General features: G+C 39.3%; 1 protein-coding gene across 1 annotated transcript in view; it reads right to left on the bottom strand.

The window, feature by feature from the left end:
* The window catches only part of LOC133416317 (neural cell adhesion molecule 1-like), a 212,954-nt gene that overhangs the window by 21,072 nt on the left and 168,666 nt on the right, over positions 1 to 23,216 (bottom strand). The window contains 8 exon segments of the mRNA XM_061703151.1: positions 2,086 to 2,266; positions 3,455 to 3,579; positions 9,147 to 9,161; positions 11,098 to 11,223; positions 14,800 to 14,967; positions 16,909 to 17,005; positions 17,074 to 17,258; positions 18,804 to 18,954. Coding sequence (XP_061559135.1) covers positions 2,086 to 2,266; positions 3,455 to 3,579; positions 9,147 to 9,161; positions 11,098 to 11,223; positions 14,800 to 14,967; positions 16,909 to 17,005; positions 17,074 to 17,258; positions 18,804 to 18,954 — 1,048 coding nt within the window.

The raw sequence follows: 23,216 nt of genomic DNA, 5'->3' as shown, positions 1-23,216 counted from the left end.
TTATATTATTTATTTGTATTTAGACAGCTCCTAAATATGGTATAAATGTCATTTTAATGTTTCTTTGTTTTTCCAAATAAAACGAAAAACCTTGGGATACTGTACATGCTTTTCAACAATGCAGCAATTATAATTATTATATTGTGTTTTTTTAATAATAATAATTTTTAAAATTCAGAAAAACGTGCTTTTCACTCCACAGCATAAATAAATAATAAATACACCTTCTATTGTCCAAACATCTGTTTCTTTGTTTTGTTCTATTAAAAATAAACTAAATTTCCAGATGCAGGGTTTTTTATCAGATGGGGGCCCAATATTTTATACTGCATGCAAAATCTGAAATAGACCTCTCGTTGTATTTTTTTTCCATTATAAGAAAATAAAAGAATCTCACAAAAAGTGGAGATACCTTAAGGTTTGACATCGAAAAAGTAAAAATGTGGCATTGTAGAAAAAGATGTATTAGCACTGAAAAAGATGACATTGAGGGGGACAACATTGTTTATATATATCTTTTGTACATTAGAATGTGTTTTCAATATTAGTCTTAAGATTTAATTTCCATCTGTTTTTCAGTGATTGTTCTTAGTGCTACAATGTGAAAACATAGTGAGTGACATGTCCTTGGATAATCTGCAAGATTGTTATAAAATGAGGCAATCAAATGAAAAGCCTTTCCCATACAAAAGAAGAAAAGAGTGGTTAAGACTTTGGGGTGAGGATGGGTGAACATTTTCCGAAAGTTGTTTTTGTCAAACTTTCATAAGCCTGCGGTGTATTGTGGCGGGGAAGCAGCCCAACTTCAACATTATTGCACACAGCACAACAGCAACAACAACAGAGCATAGGCCGACCGGGACCGCTGGAGTAGAGCTTTTAAGGATTAAAAGCAAAAAAAAATAACAAATGCTCGCTGCCTGACGGATATCTGCCGCTGCTTTTTTGCTTGCTGAGCGGCGGCCGCCTTAACGATGTGACTGAAGATTAAGAGAGCGGCCAAGCATGATGCCAAGCTCGGCGCCCATATTTGCTTCTGCGGAAAGGTTTTCGCGCAACAATGTGTACTCAATAGTTTACCGTTATCTTGCCTAGCCTGGCCGCTGGAATACCGCCAGGTGCTTTTTAAATGCAAATCAGCTTCCCTTTGGTGGAGGTATCATTGAGAATCTTCAGTTTGCATTTTAAATGCCTTCCACAACCATGTTTTATGCCCATGGCATGACAAAAAATTATTTTTTACAAATAATAAACTCCTTACGCCAAAAGGGCGGCTGATATTCTTTGACGTTGAGTAAATAGATGCCCTCAGCCACTAAATAAGGGAAACGGTGCTAGCAGTCTTACAGCCACGGTAGTCCTATAACGCATTTTTACAACACTAAACGCCTTACCCCTAATAGATGTCTGGTACTTTCTGCAGTTGAGTAAATAAACGGCCCTGTCTGCGACGTGAGGAAATACTAGCATTTTTCTGGCCAAGAAATTACAAACATTTCTTTTTACAACTAATAAACACCTCAGAAGAGAAACCTTGTACGGTCTTCAGTTGAATAAATAAATGTCCACCGTTACCATATGTTAAATAAATAAATAAAAATGCCTTTCTGGTCACGGCATTTTAAAAAAACAACACATTTTTACATTATTAGTTATCATTATTAAAAAGCATTTATACAAATAAACGCCTTACCCCCAATAGACAGCTTGTACTCTCTGCAGTTGTGTAAATAAATGCCCTTAGCCACTACAGTATATGAGAAAATACGGTGTGAATATCTTTCTGATCACGCCGTTATAGAAATGCATTTTAACACATAATGAATGCCTTGCACCGAATAAAAGCTGGCTAATCTCTACAGATATTTAAATCAACACTCCTGGCCACTACCAATGACTGTAGTAGTAGTAGTAGCACTTTTTATGGCCACGTGTTAAAAATGCATTTTTATACATTGTACATAATGAACGCCTTACCCCAAATCGCCTGGTACTTTCTGCTACTCACGGTGGAAGGCCTTTGTGCACTGCTGTGTGTGTGTGTGCGTGCGTGCGTGCGTGAGCGAGGCATAATGAATAGAGTACCTGGCACGGTGGTGGGTTCTGTGGCCGTTCTGAACGACAGAACGCCGGCCTCGGACTTGCCCTTCTGGTTCACGGCCACAATACGGACCTCGTACTCCGTATTCCAGTCCAGCTCGCTCAGGACCACATACTCGCTGCCGCGCGGCATGCGGATCTCGGGTTTCCAGTCGGACACATGCTTCTGGGGAAGGAAGCGGCAACAAAATCCTTAAAGAACTTTGACTAACTGTCTATAAAACGAAAAAAAAAGATGCCATAGATTTTTTTTTTATTTTATATTTAAGTCAAGCCAACAATTTCCCACATCCACATTTATTGTGTGCGTCTACATGTATATACTGTATGTTCATGCACAGTTACATATTTTTATTCATTTTATCTCTATGATTTTAACCACTATTTTATTGGTCAGTGTCCTTGTTTTTTTTTTTCGAAAGATACTTGAAATAAAATGTATTCTGCAAAATAAAATGCCATCCAAGTGAATAACACATTAAATTTGAGCAAATAAAAAGCTCCTCCCCATTGCTCCTCTCACTAGCACAATGACTACATGGTTAAGCCTGTCAATCGCATCTTATAATTGTTATTATTGTAATTATTATTATAAGATCATTTAGTAGTTGAAGGAAAACACAGAAATGTCCCTACTAAAAGGAACTTATTTGAACAACATTTTCAAATCTAATTTCGGGGCAGTTTGTGAAATTTCAAGTCAGAAAAAAAGAAAAGTGGGTCTGGCAATTTAAAAAAAATAAAATAAAATCCATTATGCTCGTATCCTCACTCAAAATTTAAAGGAAACTTTTGAAGTAGCCCCACTAAAACGATCCTCGTGTAATAAAGTTTACAAAACTGAAATTGCAAATTCAATGTAAAAATAAAAGAAAATTTACAACATGGAACAGAAACTAAACCCAAAGAAACTTAAAGAAAAGGGATCGAATGAAACGGAACCAAACAAAACAAAATGAAATGGAACTGAATGAAACGAAACTAAGCCAAACCCAAACCAATTACATACAATGGGTCGAGCCCTTCCGTGAAGAGCAAAAATCCACAAGAAATTGACACCTACCTTAAAAAGTTTTGTAATTGCTTCTGGATGCCATAAGATGGCTGCGTCTGAATGAAGCGCCTCAACTCACTTCAACATACTGTAGTTCCTTGACATCAAGATGCCCCAATATGTCGTCAAAACACTACTTTTGTTGACTTTTTTCTACTTAAGCCATTCAACATAGTTCCTTGGCATTAAGATGCCACAACAGGGCGCCAAGGCACTATATTTATTGTCAGGTGAGTTTTTCAGCAAATAACGAATATGTGGGAAACATAAAATGACATAAGGCAACTCGAAAATACTCACAGCCTTGTATCGGACCAGGTAATGCTTAATCGGGGAGCCGCCGTCGTCCTGCTTGATCCAGTTGACCTTAAGAGCGTTGCCCTGATTTTGGACCATGGCCTCCAGTTTCGGAGCGCTGGGTTCCCCTACACAGAGCAAATGACAGTGACCATTTAAGAGAGAGGTTGCCATAGAAACAGCTACCAGTAATAGAAGCTGTTTTTAGACAACCACTATAGCGGAGTGAACCCGATAAAAATACTAATTAAAAAATAATAATAATCTCAAGGCACTTTTAGGCAGCCGGATGTGGGCTTTCACTTTGAGGCTCCTCATTAAGGGCGGCGTCCTGTGAGTAATGACCGCCGGGACGGCGGATAACGAGCCACCAGGCGTCCATTGGACATTGTAAGGAAGTTCAGTTGGTTTGTTGTTTGTTGACAGTCTGTGGTGGGAGACGCTTATTAATTATGAATAAATGTATTGGCTCCACGGTTGTATCAGAGTTTCAGTGTCAGTTCCAATATCCAATATGGCAGACCTATAACTAACTTCGAAATTAAATTAGAATGTTTGCCTATGGCATTTAATAAACAGACAACAGAAAATGGTTAGGAAATGCAATATTGATGTTCGTGATTGAATTACGAGACTTTGTGCATTCCAGTTAGCGTGACGAGCACAGCTACAAACAAGTGAACGTTAGAAGAGAGAAGCAGTTAACTAGGGTGGCAGGCAGTGGATACTACTTATCCAAAAGTAGTATTGTGGTTAGCTTGTTTTGTTGTTGTTTTTCTCTAAACAGAGAAGAGGAGAGAAATTGTGAGAGAAAGAGGAGAAGAAGAAATGCCTCCATGCAGGCTGTTTAGGGTGCTCAGGTGTGTAACAATCGAGAAAACGGAGCGCTGCAGTAAAGTGTAGCATAATACTGCACCAGCAGGTTAACAAGTTCTAATTAAATTATACATATTTGGATTTCACAAACTAGGATACTGTGTATTTTTATAACGTACTTTTTTTTTTCCCATTTAAAAAATAAATGGGCAAAACAACTTATGTGCGTATTGACATGGTGATGGACAAGACATAATAGCGATGAGACATGCACATACAGAACTTCCTGCGAGAATGACCTGAACAGAACAGAACAGGAAGTAGTAGAAGAGGCATCAACTTGCATGCAGCAGTAACGTCAATGGCCGTCCAATCAAATATAATAGCAAGACAGGAAGTATTACAAAATTACAAATCATGTCAACAATTAATGCATATCAGGGGGGACACAAAGTAATTCTGTTCCAAGTTCAACACAATGTGAAAAAAATACATTACAACATATCAGAACAGTTTAGGCTTAAATCAAAAATATATCTTTTTTAATATATTTATTATATATTTTTTAATTTAAATCTTTTTTTTAATATTGGGATGATTGCATATTATGTTTGGGTGTGGATAATTTATTGGCATATTCAATTTAAAGGAATCAATATAAGAGTAACAAAAACAAGTGGTTATTATCTGCTTTTGACAAAAACTAAATGAAAAATGCACTTTTGTCAAAGTCACATTCTCGCTCTCCAAAATAGTTCCACTGTGACAAAAACATTGACGCAGTGATTATTGCACTCTTGCTCATTGGTATTCATCTTTAATGTTAGTCGACTACAAGAGTCATTTAGGGATGAATTGTCATAGAGGGAAGTCATCGGCATGAGCGTTGTCTTATTAATGGATGTCGAGTTAGAAACGACTTCTGCTTGAAACGGCCTCGTCTTACGAAAACGTGCTGCTTAACAAGTCATTTGTCTGCAAATAATAAGCAAAAGTTACCTTCTGTTGGCCGGCGATGTCGACATCAGCACCATGCAAGAGCCACATGTCAATGTCACATGATTGGTCGAGGGAGGGGTGGGGCGGGGCACATACCGGGGCGGGGGATGGGGGTGTGGGAGGGAGATAACAGGAAACAGTTTTGGAAATGATGAAAATGTTAACATAAAAAAAAAAAAAAAAAAAAAAAATGAAACGAACACAAACAACAAAAAAGAAACATCAAGTTTTTTTTCAAAACAAATAAGAGTTGAAAATGTTACTTCAAAACAATGTCAATAAAGCTTTTATGATGGTGACATTTCGAGACTGAATTGACATTATTTCATACATATTAATTTTTTAAAATAACTTTCAAGTTGTTCTAAAGAAAATGACATACATCGATAATTGGTGTGAAACCAGTTCAATATTTAAAAATTACAAATCCTTTCTTTTGCTCAACAAAGACCTACTTTGTTTTAACTGTACCTCCATCATTACAGTGGACTTTTGGATTATGAATTGAATGTTCCGTGACTCTGTTCTCAAGCTGAAACGCTCGCAAACTGAAGTAATGTTTCCCATTGAAATGAATGGAAATGCAAATAATCCGTTCCAGCCGCAGAATGATGTGCTGTTTACCTTATTTTGATCGTTGCGTGGTTACAAATACTGTGCAATATATAGAAATGGGTGAAAACACAATTTATGATGATGAAAAACAGTGTTTGCTTGCACATCACTGTATAGTTAGTGTTTTAGCCTTTTCAGTTACAGTCATGTTCATGTTCACTGTGGTTACTGCTAACCCTAAATGACCCCCATCTCTCACAATGCACAGCGACTTTTGCGTTACATTGTGGGATGTGGCAGCCATTTTAGTAAAAAAAAAACAAAGATACCTGAAGCACAGAGCCGATCACGTTCCTGGGGCGTGCGAAAAAGCATAAAGTTCTGAGCCTACCGTGGCCACGCCAAGACTGCTCGTAAAATGAATTGTTTGTAAACCGGCTCGTTCGCAAATCGGCTCGTTTGTAAATCGAGGTTCCAGTGTAGTATGTTTTTTTTTCTGCAGTGAAATCGACATAATAAAAAAATAAATGTTATTTCTTGACACTTGAAAAACAACAACACACATTGGGAGATTAAGGTTTGCATAAGCAGTCTAAAAGTGCTGGTTCTATGTAATTCTAAAGCCAGTCTAAATTTGTAAGTATTACACGTGTGATGACAATAGGTTTTTGTTAGGAACATGAAGTTAGAGCCATACTGGCTGTGTCAAATGTGAATTCCGACACCCAGTTCTAGACTACACAGTCACAAGGAAAGTAAGCTGTAGTAGGGGAGTGTTATTTTTGTTGAGGTTGTTACTTTATGGTCACATTCCGAGCAATCCAATAACAGTCACCATAGACAAACTGATGCTGTTTGTTTGTAGCTCTTACAGTCATTGTAAAATAAATAAATAAATAAATAAAAATTGAATCCGACAGAATCGCTTCAGGCGTACTTTTAGGACTGTCCTGTCCTGTTCTGTTCTGTTGCATCCAAACAAGTCAATAGTTTCGTGTTCCGTCTGCTCCAGCTTCGACCTACATTAGATGCCTATCTACTACCACCACCATCATCATCATCAACACCATCATCATCATCATTAGTTAGTGCTATCTGCTCGGCCCCATTATTCGTGAATTACGCCAGCGCCGTTTCTCTCGCCACAAAAATTTCAGCATCACATCCACTTGAAACTGGCCCTGGCTCTAAATATCCTTTTGAAAAGACACAAAGCCAAAGAAAAAGTCAAAAGTCAACAGCTTCTGATTGAAGAACCCTCATTGTTATGATCAACTTGAGATTTTGCGTATTAGCATATTTCCATAAACAATGGCCAGGGAGGCATTTATTTACTCAATTGTAGATAGGGGGAGGTGTCTATTACTCTGAAGGCATTTATTTTAATTAATTTTTTGAATAATAAACAATATTATCAGTACACTACAAGCAGAACTGGAAATGTAAACAAATTAAAGAGTGTTATGGAGAAATACGGTAAGAAGCAAGGCGGACTTGGCAGAAAAAGTGGCACAGTACCCTGGAACATAAACATGGACGCTCACAACATTGTGGAGTGACCACATTGAGAGCAACGTTAATCATTGTCGTGCCTCCATAGTTGCTGCTGTTTTGGTTACCAACTGAGCGCAAAGTGGCTCAACAGTTGACTCTGCTATTAAAACATAATTTGGGTTGCTCTACCAAGTGGGGAAGTTGGTAAACAAATACAGTTCCATCAACCTTTTACAAAAAAACAAAAACATCCATCCATCCATTTTCTGAGCCGCTTCTCCTCACTAGGGTCGCGGACGTCCTGGAGCCTATCCCAGCTGTCATCGGGCAGGAGGCGGGGTACACCCTGAACTGGTTGCCAGCCAATCGCAGGGCACATAGAAACAAACAACCATTCGCACTCACAATCATGCCTAGGGGCAATTTAGAGTCTCCAATTAATGCATGTTTTTGGGATGTGGGAGGAAACCGGAGTGCCCGGAGAAAACCCACGCAGGCACGGGGAGAACATGGAAACTCCACACAGGCGGGGCCAGGGATTGAACCCGGGTCCTCAGAACTGTGAGGCTGACGCTCTAACCAGTCGTCCACCGTGCCGCTAAAAACAAAAAACAAAAAAAAAACCTCAGAAAATGTTGGCCCGTATTGATGTTACAAACACAAGACACATTACAATGGATCCAATGCATTCCAGTTAGACATGTTATATGTTATTGTCACTCCAGTTGTGTTTAACAAATGTCACAAAAAATACATCTATTTCAGTGCGGTTAGTAAATCCGCCACTATGCTAGTCCATTCGGGTACACTGTACAATACTAGCGATAGCTCACCCCACCAACGGCAAGCGAGTTAGCTGCGACGACGACGACCACACCGCGACAATCGGTGGCATACTCACTAAGTGCCATACTGGTGGTGACAATAAGGGGCGGAGCCTCTGATGATGCTGAAAGATGGTAGGGATATCTTGATTGCTTCGTACATTTGTTATACTGCGATAGATAGCTCTGGATCTGTACATTGTATTAGAGCGGTAGCACATGCTATAGCAGCAAAAGGACAACTTTTATACTCTTCAAATATACAGGATGTACAGTATACCAATAAGTCCAACCATACACCCCGTTTTTCATATTTTAACTGCAAAATTCACATGACCTTAATAAATGACAGCTAATAAAATCACTTATTTATTTTTTTTTTACTCGTCACATTTCCAACTCTTATCAGGAGTTGATACAAACTAGGGCAATTGCTGTACCATCCAAATTTTTCCCATGACAAATGAAAATACGCATCTTTTAAGCACAAACACTACATTAAAATGACTAAAAATCAAAGTGCACTACTACAAGCACTAACAAGCCCTGTAAATATTTGGGGGACTTGGAGCTCTTTGAAGCGTAATCCTTACAGGGGAGATTTAAATGCAAAGATGTCCCAGCCTTTAACATTACGACTGGTAAGTACCTCATTGATTTCCCTATGATAATACACCTCTGTTCCCAGTTGCGTGTACCTCATTTAAAGACCTCGCTCGACGCTAACGAGCTGAATTTGTAATTTACTGGCCGACAGGAAGAGATGTTAAGGAGGAGAAATGCTAATGGGAAGCTTGCTAAAAAAATCTATCGCACTGCTTAACAAACCTCAACCTGCTTTAGAGAATGGAACAGAATGCCAACTAGAAATTTTAAAAAAAAAAAACGAAAAAAAAAAAAAAAAAACAATTGGAGTGATTGCTTGGCATCCGTTCTATCAAAAGCGTGTTTTGGGTCAAAAGGGGAAAACCAAGCGGACATGACAGAAAACACAAGCAGAAACTTACGTGTGAAAGAAAGGCCTGAGAGGTCCGATGGAAAACACAACAGATGCAAACCGCCGTGAGAGAGACGGACACAAACAAACAAAAAGAAGAAGAAACAGAGACAATGAAAATGTGAATTAAGAAAATTCCCAAAACGTGGCCTTGGGAGAATGACTTGGAGCCATGAGAGGCGTTTTACTGGCATTAACGTGAAATGGTGGGAAAATCTCGTAAAGTATGCAAGGTGGCGAGGAGAGTCTATAGGAAGAACAGACGGATGGAGGGCTGGTATGGATTTAAAACAAAGAGTCCACCATTTATTTATGAGTCCTTCTGAAGGGGGCCTGGGAAAACTCAGTCGTGGATCAATATGTTAAAAGAACTGTGTGCGGGTGTATGTGTGAGCTTTAGATACAATGTGTAAGTGCTTTATACCAAGAGAAAAAAAGCTACCATTTTCTGCCAAGAAAAACAAAGAGTAGTTACGAAACAATGCAAACGACGATTTAAAGGTACAGTATGTCCGAGAGATGCGCATACAACGATTAATCAATTGATTGAGTTCTATAAATAGGTTGTTTGTATTACCAAGACTATGTTGTCTTGAATCATTAGAGCAGCGATTCGCAAAGTGTAGCACACGTAACACGTACACGTACCTAAGATTCATCTCAGTTGTATTTAACTTTTACGTTCAGCCCATCTGCATTTAAACTTAAACATCTGGTAAGGTAATGTTTTTATTCAACTTTTTAATGGAATACATATATAATCATTAAATCGTTAAATACGTTTTTAATTTTTTTTATTTTGGAATATTTATGCGCAGTGTTCATTTTCAAACTGCATAATGTTACAGTGCCTTCTCAAGATATTAAATATACTTTTTAGGAATAAAACATCAGTCTCATTTTGGATTTTGGTAATGATGGTGGTACTTAGTGAGTTAAGATTGGAGTTGGAGAATTAGATTACATTAGAGGAAAGAAATGGCTTGGTAGAAAACAGCAAAGTACCGTTTTAACTCAAATAGTGTCCATCACTCTGAAAAGACACCGTGCCCCAATTAGTGTCCGGTTGTGTCATCCACTTGAGACGTTGTACACCTCCCTCAAATAGATGCTTCCATTTTACCATTGCGGGGGGAAAAATAAATAGAAAAAAAAAAATTCGAAGCCCAATAGTAACTCTAGTTATTCCACTTTTATTTTTCACATTGGGACATGAAAGACCGAAATCTTGAGGCTATTTAACTCTGTTGCTAACCAAAACAGCAGCACCGACCAAAGCACGTAGACATCTGTCAGATGAATTAAAGTGTGGAGTGAGCAGTATACTTCCTTAACAGCTATTGTTAACATTACAATACGCGGAGCTATGAGACTTAGCAATTCCGTCCCGTGTGTCTCCGTGGTTGCCATGACAGCACATTATAATAGCGCCACTATTTGTGAAAATATGCTCATCTGTTGTAATTATGGATTCCAATTCGGTAGCTACAACAACTCAAAACGCATAGTTCAACCAGTGAACAAGATGTATTTCATTTAGATCCATTAGGCTTGCAAGAAACAATCATTGAGCGGAGAAAGCGTTATTGTGATCAAGATATTTACCGACAGCACAACCTTATCAAATAATTGATCGGAAATGCAGTCAAAGGCTCATTTCAAGCAAATAGCATGAATGGGATGACACAACTAAATGTATGCTTTGATTTTGCCTTCGTGAATAATAATGTTTTCTTTACACACTTTTATATATTCGATGAGTGGCACGCTAAAAGTTTCACTCAATTGCAGAAAGCCTTCATTCAAAGAGTTTTTTTTTTTTTTTTCTGTAAACGCTTGCGTTCGCCGCAGTGACATCACCCAGAAACCTAGCCTACGGTAAAATTATTGCTGCCAAAAAGAATAGAGGATGTCGGGGTCAAGGTGACATTTCAGGTCTTAAAGTGAGGATGGGTACGTACGGATTGGTCCGGTCTTGAACTTGACGGCGGCGCTGCTCTCGCCTTCTCCTTTGCCATTGATGGCGGACATTTTGACCTCGTAGATCGTGTTTGGCATCAGGCCGACAATGGTGATCTTGGTCAAGTCTGGCGGAGAGAAATTGGTGGTTATTCCAAAGACCACAATCTTACAAAATTGTTCGGCATGCAACAAAACTGTGAACAGTTAAAAAAAATAAAAAAAATTTCATTGAAAATTATTGTACATTATTTGTTCATTATTCTTTTGAGTAAAAACTATTATTATTGTTTTAAGTTTATATTTTTCAAATGTTCATAAAACCCACATTTTAGATTTGTTTTAATTAAAATTTTACAAGCTGTAATTAAAAAAATCCACATAATTTCTAATTTTCTTAAATTGCATATTTTTGTGTTTTTAAGATTGAATAAAAAATAATGTCTACAAAATCCATACAATTATAGTATTTTCCTATTTTAAGTTTACATTTTGTATTTCAAAATACCCATAAAATCCAAAACATTTCAGAAGTATCTTTAAATTTTTTTATTTTTTACAATCTTTAAATAAGAAAATGTCAATATACTCCAAATTATTATCCATAGCCATCCATCCATATTATCCATGTCATTTTAATCTTGTATTTTCCTTTGAATAATAATCCACAAAATTTTACAAATTATATTTTTTCACTCATTGTAATTTTATACTTTCACATACAATAAAGCCCATAAAAAAAACTTGGAAAAAGAAAATCCATAAAACATCTTGGTTTCACAATATTTTAACACCAATGTCCAATAAAACTGTATCCGTGCTGTTTTGTGAGTTCATGTACACCACATACGCAATAAATTAAAAGTGAGCATTATTATTATTTTTTTTAATAATGGCTCTTGTATGGAATCCAGGCTTTTTTGTTTTAGATTCCATTCGATCGCGTAGGTGTACTGTGGCAGTACTTCTTTGAAACATGTGATGGCAGTCGTGATTTGCATCACCAAGAGAAATCCAAGCCCAAACAGCATTTCACCAGACTGTGCAGCATCTCACAAAAGTGAGGACATTTTCACTTACACTAGGGGTCTCCTCGCTTTTGTTGCCAGCGGTTTAAACATTAATGGCTGAAATTTACAAAGTTATACAAGCTGTACACTGACTAATTTACATTGCAGCAAAGTGTCATTTCTTCAGTGCCGTCCTATGAAAATATTTACAAAAACATGAGGTTTGTACTCACTTTTGTGAGATTTGTGTTTTGCTGACACAATATTATCTTCATCTACTGCGGGAAGGCGTTTTTATTTTTAATATTACTGGAAAATTAAAATTTATGCCAAGTAGAAGGGGACAACTGAAGCAGACGAGCAGAACAAATAAGTCACCTAGTGATATAAACATGGATGCACACAACATTATGGAGAGACCGCACGTCCAACAAGACTCTAGATGCTGCTGTTTTGGTGAGCAACAGTTGAAATTGGCTCAGCAGTAAAACAAATATTAGCATTTACACCATGTGCCAATATGTCAGACTGTGCTGCTGTTTTGGTTAGCAACCGATGGAGTCTGGGGTTAACGCTTTCATGTCAGTGTGCAAACAAAAGTATTTAAAACACGCGCTAAGACCTTACACGTTAATTCATCAGAGATAATTTTTTATGTGCATCGGTAGGTGCTGCTGTTTTGGTTCGCAAATGGGTTCAGCGCTTAACTCATTAATCTCTGTGCGAACAACAGTGTACTGTATAAGGAGTGAGATCATTTGTATTTTTTCCTGATGGTAAAAAGGAAGGCGTCTATTTTGGTAGAGGTGAGGAGTTTATTTTTTCCAATGAATTACAGACTATGACTAACGGGCTATTGCAGTAGCGGCAGCTATTTGATGAAATATGATATTCAGTGACGTGACGACAGTTAGAGAAAACCAAGGTCTTGCATTTGCAGAATGTTTTAATTTTATGTCTGTTTTTGTTAGCCGTTTATTCACCAACAGTGGGTTTTATGATGTCATTACTGTGAAGCACCAACTGGGGCTTTATTGATTTAATTAAAGGGGACTGTTGGGTATTTTTTTTGCCACACAGGGCCATTTTTGTTATTCCTGAATTCACCAATGAATGTTGAACGGCTGTGCAAAGCAAAATGCAAAGTGCATCCCTCAGAGTGCTTGTATTTTATTGTGTTTTTTGCCTAGTGCATTGGTTTACATGACAGGTGGCTCTCGGGCCGTGAGATGACAGCAGCCAGCAAGTAAAGCCGCTGACAGAGACGCCCCATGCGGCAAACAGGACAGGAAGCATCCAGATATGCCAGCGCCACCGCGTCTTGGCGAGACTGGGCTATTATCTGGGGCTTGAGCCGACTGTCATCTCAGCCTCACTCTCGGCCAGACGTCAGCTGCATGCAGCACTGTCATGTTTGGATTAGCTCCTGGTGATAGCTCAAGTGTTATCTGCCCCTCCTTCCGTCACGTCAAAGCATCATAATTTTTTTTTTATCCACAAAAACTTGACACAGGGAAGTCTTGGCGTATCGGCAGTACAGTTCCGATCAGGTTTTAATTGACCACAGCAAAGGAAATGCATGCCTGCTTTATGATGAATAACATAGCTTATAGTGGTGATTCTTAACATACGGTACGAGTACTACTTGTGCAGGGGTCGAGAACCTATGGCTCGCGAGCCACATGTGGCTCGCAGAAAAATCTTCGCAGGCAATTTGTAACATGATAAATAACGAATAATTCTGCTGACATTTCAAAGGAAAACATGACGTAAATCACAGTGTTAAAAATAACATTCAAAATAGAAAACATTCTGCTGCATTTGAAGCCATCCATTTTCATGAGGGTGGCTGGAGCCAATGCCAGCTGTCCTTCTAGGTACAGTAGCGTCAGACTATTTTTATTGGCTAATGGAGTAGCCTACTGGGGTCGTTTTTGGGTTGAAAGCCGTTCACAGATGGTGAGTATTCCAAAGCATTCATGCAATGTGGCCAATTAACCTTTTGACGACTTTTCGGGTAAAGATAAATGAATAAAAGACATGCCTCTGTCGGCAAGAACTGTTCACGATTGTACCATCATGATGGCAAATCAAGTAGAGGAAACAACAAGTGATGGCCACAAATGCGGTGCCATACATTTCCTTCGCTTTGGATGAGTCAACAGACATAAGCTATTTATCGCAGTTCAGCATGATCGGACATGTTTGGATCTATGAATGCATGTGAGCAGTCGTTGTCGTCACATCTAAAAAACATCAAGACCAACCTACAATCACGTTTAACGTCATTAGCAAAACCATGCAGCACCAGAAGTTGCATTCGTGGTAAGAAATATTTTATTTATTATTGATTAGCTTCAGTACACCAACGTTATTAAAACGTATTATATTCTAAAATTGTAGGTTTTACTTAAAAATCCATGCTTTTAGTTGTATTCAGTGTTTAAACAATGATGTCTCTCATGGAACTACATTCTAAAAACTGTGGCTTTCATGACTCTCTTAGGCAAGACAGTTTCCGACCCCTGCATTAGTGGTAAGCAGGCTCCCTTTATTGGTATGCAAAGGATCCACTGCCTAAGTAATCACTGCCCAGGCAAAGTTCAGTTGTACTTCGGCTATACTGTATATTCTCGAAGTATGGTACGATTGTCATTTGATTTATGTATTTGTTTGTTTCATTGATCGTCTCACCTTCTGTGGCGTCGTACTCCTTTCCAGTCCAGTCCTGGCCGTCCAAGCGCCATTCTACCCGATATTTGATAATGGGCACTCCTCCGGAAGAGTCTGGCTCATCAAACTCCACCACAGCAGAGCTGGAGAAAGGCTCCAGTCGTTGGATCTCTGGCGATGATGGCACCTCTGCAACGTACAAAAACAGGGAAGGTGGGTTCAGTACCATTAGTGCGGACCTCTGGAACAAAGTGGTTAACACAACTGCTGGAATGGAGAGTGCGCGTGGTGGTATACATGGTGAACAGAGAGCAAAGATTACAAAACACTACCACCAAAGGGAGAATATATTACTGGGCCGACTTGGTAACCCCCTTTTGTGTTGGTGCTGTTAATACAGAATAGCTCAATGAGGGAAAACAATCTGAAAAAATGCCAATATTTACAGCTAGTGTAAAGGGGCTTTTGATATGACCTCCGAAGAAATTACAGGGTCGATTTCACTCCCCAACTCTGGCTGAAAGGCTAGACTATTGCCTCCGGTAATGACCCAACAGACCCATTGGTTTGTAATGTTAAATGTTCCTGTTCCACCATGAAATTGAGGTGACTGCTACATTTAGAGTTACGCTACATATCAAATTGTTTCTTTAAAAGGTATCTTTTATCTATTTAGTTGCTTTAGGACTCCCAGAGCAGCCCATAAAGAATATAAACAGCTACATGGTGGGTAGCTATCATGTTATGCACTGGCGTTTGATTATGTTACCACGGTTAATCTGACTTCACTGTGTTTGGTCAAGGTCTGCGGCCTCCCCGGTGGCTGTCGGAAGAACATTTATAAGGTGGAGCGTTGCCATGTCCAATCTATCTCAGCAAGCATCCCAGTGGGATTTCCAATGCAGTATCATAGCAAGGTGTCACATTCCAATGTTTCCTTTCTTTGTCGCCTGTCCTTTGTAATGTTGCATTTTATGGGTAAAATCTAATCAGCACTGGGCCAGGTACCATCTATTCTTCCATGTTCAAAACTGCTTATCATGTGTGAGGTTGTGAGGAAGCTGGAGTCAATAACATCCAAAAAACTGCTGCATCGACATAACAGAAATGGAAATACATGTTGGAATACCCTTTACATACTGAGGCAGCGTCCTGCCTCAGTTATGGCTCTAATACTACCTCCAAGAGCGGAATGTTACCAGGTCGACTTTGTAGCCCTATTCAGGCCTCTTTGATACGACCTCAGAATATTACTGGGACGACTTCGTAGCTTCCGCGCCGGTTCTGTTTCTATAAAACAGCAGCATGAAAAAGACCTAGATCAGGGGTGTCAAACTCTAATTCACGGTGGGCCAAAATTAAGAATTGTCGCGGGCCAAACTCAATATTTAATGAAAAATGAATGCGATGTGCATGTTTCCCTTCTCTGCAGAAATGTAGCATTAAAGTTATTCATATGACAATAAACTTACATTTTGCTGAAACACTAAATCTAGAATAAAGAAACTTTAATATTATAAACAGGAGAAATCAAATTTGCGATAAAAGACGTCAGTGGTATTTGTTTGTTTTTTCATATTTAAATAGAGAACATGAATTCTTCTGTCTCTCTATCTTCTATTTATCTATCTCCAACTACCTTCTTTTTGATGTAGATCTTTTTTTCAAAGGTTATGGTGCCATTTGTGCAGAACGTTGAATTCAGCTTTTGCAGGCAGTGGTACAGGGTACATACACCCTTGACTGATCTCAGACATTAAACTTCACACCCTGGTCCTACCGTCACAAAATAACCTCATAACATCACACCACAACCCTGGCTTAACAAACTAGTATTAGACAAAGATGGTGTCCGGCCTCTGTTATGACTCTGAAAAGACCAGTGTCCGTGTCATTTACACAGGGCAGCGACAGAGAATTTAAAATAAAAATAAAAAATAAAGCAGAAACATTGCTCTTTACAGGCAAGGTACATCAGAATCAGAATCAGAATCATCTTTATTTGCCAAGTATGTCCAAAACACACAAGGAATTTGTCTCCGGTACCTCAGGTAGCATGAGCAGCACCAAGGAAACGGCAAAGCCAGAATCTTTCTAAAATGTTTGTCAAGTGATGAAAAAAACCCAAACCTGCTTGGATGAGGAGAAACTCCTTGGACTCGATACCCATCACGTTGGTTGCTGTGCAGTTGTAGCTTCCAAAGTCACTATGAGATTCAGGGAAAACCTGACCAGACAATAAAAATACAGACTTAGCGTGCTACATAACAACAGAGATGTTGTCTTAAGTGTTACCTCCAAGTAGCTGATGCTCGGGGTGCTATAGCGCTTCACATTGGTGGTGTTGTCAGAGGGTACCTGGAGGCCGTCTCGGAACCAGGTGACAGAAGCTCCGGGGTGGGCCTCCACCTCGCAGCTGATGTTGGCCGGGTTTCCCTCCCACGTGTACACCGTAACCACTCCCATAATCTTTGGAGCGTCTGCAAGGTCATCACACGGTTAGCAGCTAACCTGGAACATTTGTTTCTTTAGTATAGATCTTCAGTTTTTCCTGGATATGCTACATGCCCCAGCAGCCTTGAAAGGATACAACTAAGTTCTCTCCATAAAGAGACTATGACGCTCCAATCAAGCTTTGTGTGAAAAATCCACGGGGTGCGCGGAGTTCAGTGAGCTAAATATGACCATGCTGAGTATTTTATTGCACAATTTTAATTTCCCCCAAGACAAGGTTGTTATGGCTACCAGTGTGACAAACCATATAGGAGATTTTCCACAAATTAATGTTCATTCATGCGCTGTTGAAGCAAGTTTCTCTATTTTCATCCAGCTCCTATTTAGAAGGGATGGGTAATATTTAGATCAGTCCATCACATCCGCTAACCCTTCGCGTGGCAAAGGGTTTTGACATGCATGATACGTGAAGAGCTGCAGTTTAAATAAAGGCCAACAGGTTTGAGATTTCTCCTGACTGGAAAAAGAAACACTCAGTAGATCTCAGTGAGATGTTGTGAGTCTTATTGATTTGTCTGCCAACTGGTGCAAACAACAATAGATGAAGGGGTGGGGGGGGGGGGTGGGGTGGGGAGCAGTAAGGTTGCCTGGATGCTGTCAAAGTCCATTTTACGGTAGCTCATCGTGGAAGATTGATGAAGTGTCACGGTTAAAGAATGTCAGCACCTGAACTCGGTCTGCCATGATATTTAAGGCATTCTACCCTTTACTTCAGTTAATATCTTTATGGAGCTTTCATTGACATAGTACAAAGATCATTCCTGACAATTGCTGGATGAAAAAGAAAGATGTTATTAATCATATATTTGACCTCAGCTCGCTCTTGTTTTGCCATTGAACAACAATCAAGAAAAGATTGAGAAGACTCTTATTTTGGGTTCTTGCTTCGAGAAATAGAAACAATCCAGACAGTTGAAGATCTTGACGATGTAGGGTTGGCATCAGTAGGTTTCTTGTCTGCCACACATCCATTAATAATCAATTAACATTTTCAGAGGATTGTGACTGCTGGAAAGGAACCTGGTATTGATTTAATCTTTAACCTCAGTTACATTTTGTGCTAATGTTATCTGAAATCAAAAGGATTTGTGCTCCGCCCCTGAATAACAATCCGTAAATGTTTCACAAGGATGGGTTGAGGGCAGTGACTGGTGCATTGTTGAAAATTGAATGAAGAGCTGATCGAAACACTGAGTTGAAAAACATTGCCTGTCTTTTGTCACTTTTCATTCTAAATTAATTCTAAGGTTGTTCTATCGATGTAGCCAACAACCGTGGGGAAGAGCAGCAAAGGATTGTCACTGGTAGATGGCTCAATAAAGTTTGGGAATCACTGTCTTAAATAAAATGACAGAAATGATAAGAAATAATTCCTCAAAGTATGTGGAAGTTTTGGGTTGAAGATTACGAGTACTTTGAAGCAAACCCCAAATCACTGGCCCCAGAAACCTTGGATTCTTGTTTCTTTGTAAATGAAATTAGTCGAGAATTTGGGGGTCAGGAAGACTTACAGCGAACCTCCAGGTACACGGGCTGGTTGTCCTGACCAATGGAGTTGCTGGCGGTGCACAGGTACTGTCCAGCGTACGTGAAGTCAACGTTTTTCAAGAGGAGGGATGACACCCGGGCGTGGCTGCGCACCACGATGTTTCTGTCGTGGCTCTGTGAGCGAGAAGAGACAAACGAAACCGATTGTGAAGGCCACACAACGCATTGATTTTGCTTACATCGGAAACCGTTCAGAATAAGCACTTCCCTGGATAGAAAGAAACGCTGGAAGTTAAAAGTGGTGTCGGTTAGAAAGACTACAACAGAGAAATGGCTGCAGTGAACACAAATTAAAATATAAAATGTATTATTCTGTCAAATTGTGAGTGGGCTTCCACCTGCTTGGCGGCAGATGGCGCAACATGTTATGAATGGATGGATGGGGTCAAATCCTCAATCAGGGGTTTCTCTCCGGTTAAAGTACAGTATTCCCCACCTTCTCGCCAATTCACCGATTTCTTTTCTCCTGTTACTTGCTGAAAAATAAGCCTACATGCTGTTTTTATGCTCTTTTCCTCAGCTCCCAAGATGGTGCCAAAGCTCAGTCTGATAGAAAAGTAGTCCAACTTTTCTATTATACGTTGAAGTGATACATCTTAACTAAGAGACAAGTTTTGTACGTCGGGGAGGAGCTAAGATTAGCCGAGGAGGTCAGAAAAAGTTTTGAGAGAGTCATCGACACGTGCACTTCGGGTAAATTTTCTCAAAATCAAATCATCTTTAAACTATATATTTTTAGGTGTAAACTTTTAAATTGAGCTAGAAATTATACTGAACTGTTTTGGGATCATGTTTTGTGTTTATTTCTGCGCTTTAAACTATTAATATAGGCATCTATTACTGTACATCCAGGGTGTCCATGAAATTTAAGATTTTCCCAAATTAGGGTCTTAAATAGCTTTCAGTTACACTTAATCATAGTTTTTTTTTTTTTAAATAAAGCATTTTGTTGTCCAATGTGTCAGACCAGAGGACAAAAAAACAACACAAATTTCTACCCTCCTGCTATATTTTTTTTTCTGACCATAGGTGTCAGAAACCCCCAAATAAATCTCAATGAACATTGTTTATATGTAACTCCATTACTCATAATTTCCATCAATATTTATTAATGATTACACTTAATAAGCCACTACATGCCAAACGCTCTAACCAGTCGTCCACCGTGCCGCCTTATCGCAATTAAATTACTTTAATAAATACTGTTAATGACATGCTTACTCTAACTTTCTCACTGTCCCGGCTATATGGACGGGTGTTGTCCAGAGTTTCCGTCCGTTTGACTTTTCCTTACCAACCCCCTCCCTCCCACCCACCCCCACGATGCGTTGCCTGAACCCGGCATGCTCCTGCTCATGTACATTCTTTAGGTGCCTGACCAAATTAGTTGTGTTAAAGCATTTAGATGACGTTCCTCACGACGTACTTTGTGCACAGACTGCAAATAACTGTCTGAGACGCCGCAAAATAGTCCCACACCGATGACGTGTTTTTTCACTTACAAGATTGAAAAAAACCTTATTGGCCGCCAGATAGTTACAGTACTGCGCCACAAGACACGTGACAAGGCTAAAAATAAATTAGCTTTTGGATTCATGCGCAACGGCGACGCAGAGTTAAATGTCTTGTGCGGAGCCGATCGATGACCTCATTGATCGGATCGGCGAATTATGACATGAAAGCCGATCAGCATAAAATGCTAATTATCGGCCGATACCGATCACACCGATCAGATCGGCGTAAAGTCTAATCGCCATTATCCTTAATGTCAAATGATGACCTCATAACACAGCACTATGACGAGCTCGAGTATTTTTACTGTACATGAGATTCTCAGTGTTCTCATAAACAACAATTGATGAAAACGCCATGTTGTATAAAGAGCATCTCCATTGGCCACCAGAACTGTCCGTAATAAACACAAACAGTATAACGTACACGCGCAACATAAACTTACTGTATATGAAATACTCTCAAAAATGTGTATTTACTTGCAAAAAATATCAAAACAAAAGGAAACGTGACAATCGTCGTCATGAAATTGGTGGAAAAATCATTCGTATGCTTTCGATTATTCAGTCACCATTAGCATTAATTTATGAAAAAAATCCACGTTGTATAATTAAACCAATTCATTTGCATTAATGAAGAAATCCCACTTTGTCCCGTGTGTTGCTCTCCATTAGCCTGTTTTTATTTATCACGGCCTGTCTATCTTCCCGCTGCAGAGCTCTCAGTTTTCGATGATGGCACGTACATGCCGAATGAATATTAGTAGAAAGGCATTAGCAGGGAAAGAAGATGTGTGTGTGTGTATACATATATATATCTTATACTTATATGTATGTTATTAGTGTGAGCTGTTGCCCACAGGGAGGAAAAGCTTTCAAATGTGTTTTTCTCAGCCTGCAACATGGTGCTTCTTCAGTATTCATAGTCCTATTTTTCAACCTCCACCATCTTGAGTGCGTAGCAGCTAGCTAAGCTATTAAACTACTTCCCAAATATACCTGATAATTGGGCCGAATTTTTTCCCCCACTTTCTCATCAAAGCCAGCAAAAGCCCGATTATTGGATGTCTCTGAAAAGATTATCCTGACCGATTACCCTGTGGTTTCGGTTATGTTAAGAGTACTAACTACATTCCCACGTACCGATAATCATGGCTGAATCCGAGGCTTTTTCCCGCCTTCTGTCAGCAAAGGCCCAATTATCGAATAGGTCTAAAAGATTATCCTGACCGATTAACAAGGTTCCGTGTAGAGCCTGGATGTAATTTGAATGAGAGACTTGGTGGTTGACTATCAGTCCTAATGAAAGCAAGTACAGTGGTACCTTGACTTCAGAGTGCTCTGACATACGAGTTTTTCAAGTTACGTGCTGTTGCGTGGTCAATATTTTGCTCTGTGTTGCGAGCCAAAATTGCAGTTACCATTTATCGATACGCCACTGCTGAGTGAATTTAAAAAATAAGGAGCAGTCCTGTCGCCGATGCACTTTCAGCAATTTATTGAGTGGGACAGTCAAACACACACATACAAAATGAAAACACTCGCAAGGAGCATGCCGCTTACACTCCCCAACCCGACTGACTCCAGGTTCCTGATGTCACTAGGCCACGTCCCCTATTTTTTTGGGGGGGCTGGAACGGATTTATAGCATTTCAATTCATTTGAATGGGGAAAATGTATTTGGTTGGAATAAATTAAACTTGTAAGTCAAGGTACCACTGGAGTACAACATTTCAAAATTATAATTCTGAGAAACTGTGTTTACAAGTAATACAAAAACGGTTAAACAGGACGTCATTCATCCACAATTCTGATGTGGGCTGACTGAATGTCACCACAGTTAACGACAGCTCGGTCGAATTTGAGTGTTGCTCCTCACTCCTCTAAACACAAACGGCACTCGCTTGACGAGGCTGTCCGCGACTTTATTACAACGCTCGCTGGCAGCCTTTGATTGATGATCTCGTAGACGCGTTCAGCCAGCGAGCAGCGCTATCAGCGACCTAGCTAAAGATCTGGCAAGATCAATGGCAACGTGATCGATGCGGGTGCATGAATCAATAGATGATTTTCTGTGGCGGTACAGCTAACGATCCAACAGGATTACAGTTGTAATTACTGCGGAGCTGTCGTTTCGGAATGTCCGCAGCACCGACGGATTGAAAAAATCGGGACTAAATACATGATTTCAATCGTGGCTTTCATGCCCTCTGCCCTGTCGAGATAAGAACACAGTGAGAACTGTAAAGGTTAAGACACTTTGTTTTCCTATCAGCACTCATCTACTGGCAAAGGGCAACTCTTGATATCTAAATCTACTCAACTAGCTAGAGGTCTAAAAATGTGAAACAGGGACCAACAACAAATAATAGAAACTAACGACAAGAGTATAATGAAGGTAACATTGATTGGGAAAGTGTATATTTCTAATACCAGTTCCAACTCCCCATGAAAATTTAGCAAGATTTTATATGAAAAGTAGAACATTGTCATCCGAAAAGGTTGAATCTAAGCGAAGCCTTTTGGATTAAAGGTGAAACGTTTTGAACAAACAAGAAGAGTCCAGTTGCCTCGAGACAACTTCTATACAGACAAGGTGCATTGCTATGTAATAATTGTATAATTGTAGATTTAAACAAGTTAGTTCTTTTACTGCCTCTGCCAAGCAAGAATCCTGGGAGGAGTTTGTGAAAATGGTTGGACCGCGTACGGCTCGCGACTGCCGTTCTATTATCCGCCCCATTGCAAATTAAATTGTATGCATATATATTTTATCTTTTTATCACTTGTTTGGTTAATTGCTTTACTGTAAATAGAACACTATAGTAAAATAAAGAACTTGATATCTTGTATATATATATTCAA

Source organism: Phycodurus eques, chromosome 17 (genome assembly GCF_024500275.1).
Source record: "Phycodurus eques isolate BA_2022a chromosome 17, UOR_Pequ_1.1, whole genome shotgun sequence".
Lineage (NCBI taxonomy): Eukaryota > Metazoa > Chordata > Actinopteri > Syngnathiformes > Syngnathidae > Phycodurus > Phycodurus eques.
This window is presented reverse-complemented; position numbering and strand designations above follow the sequence as displayed.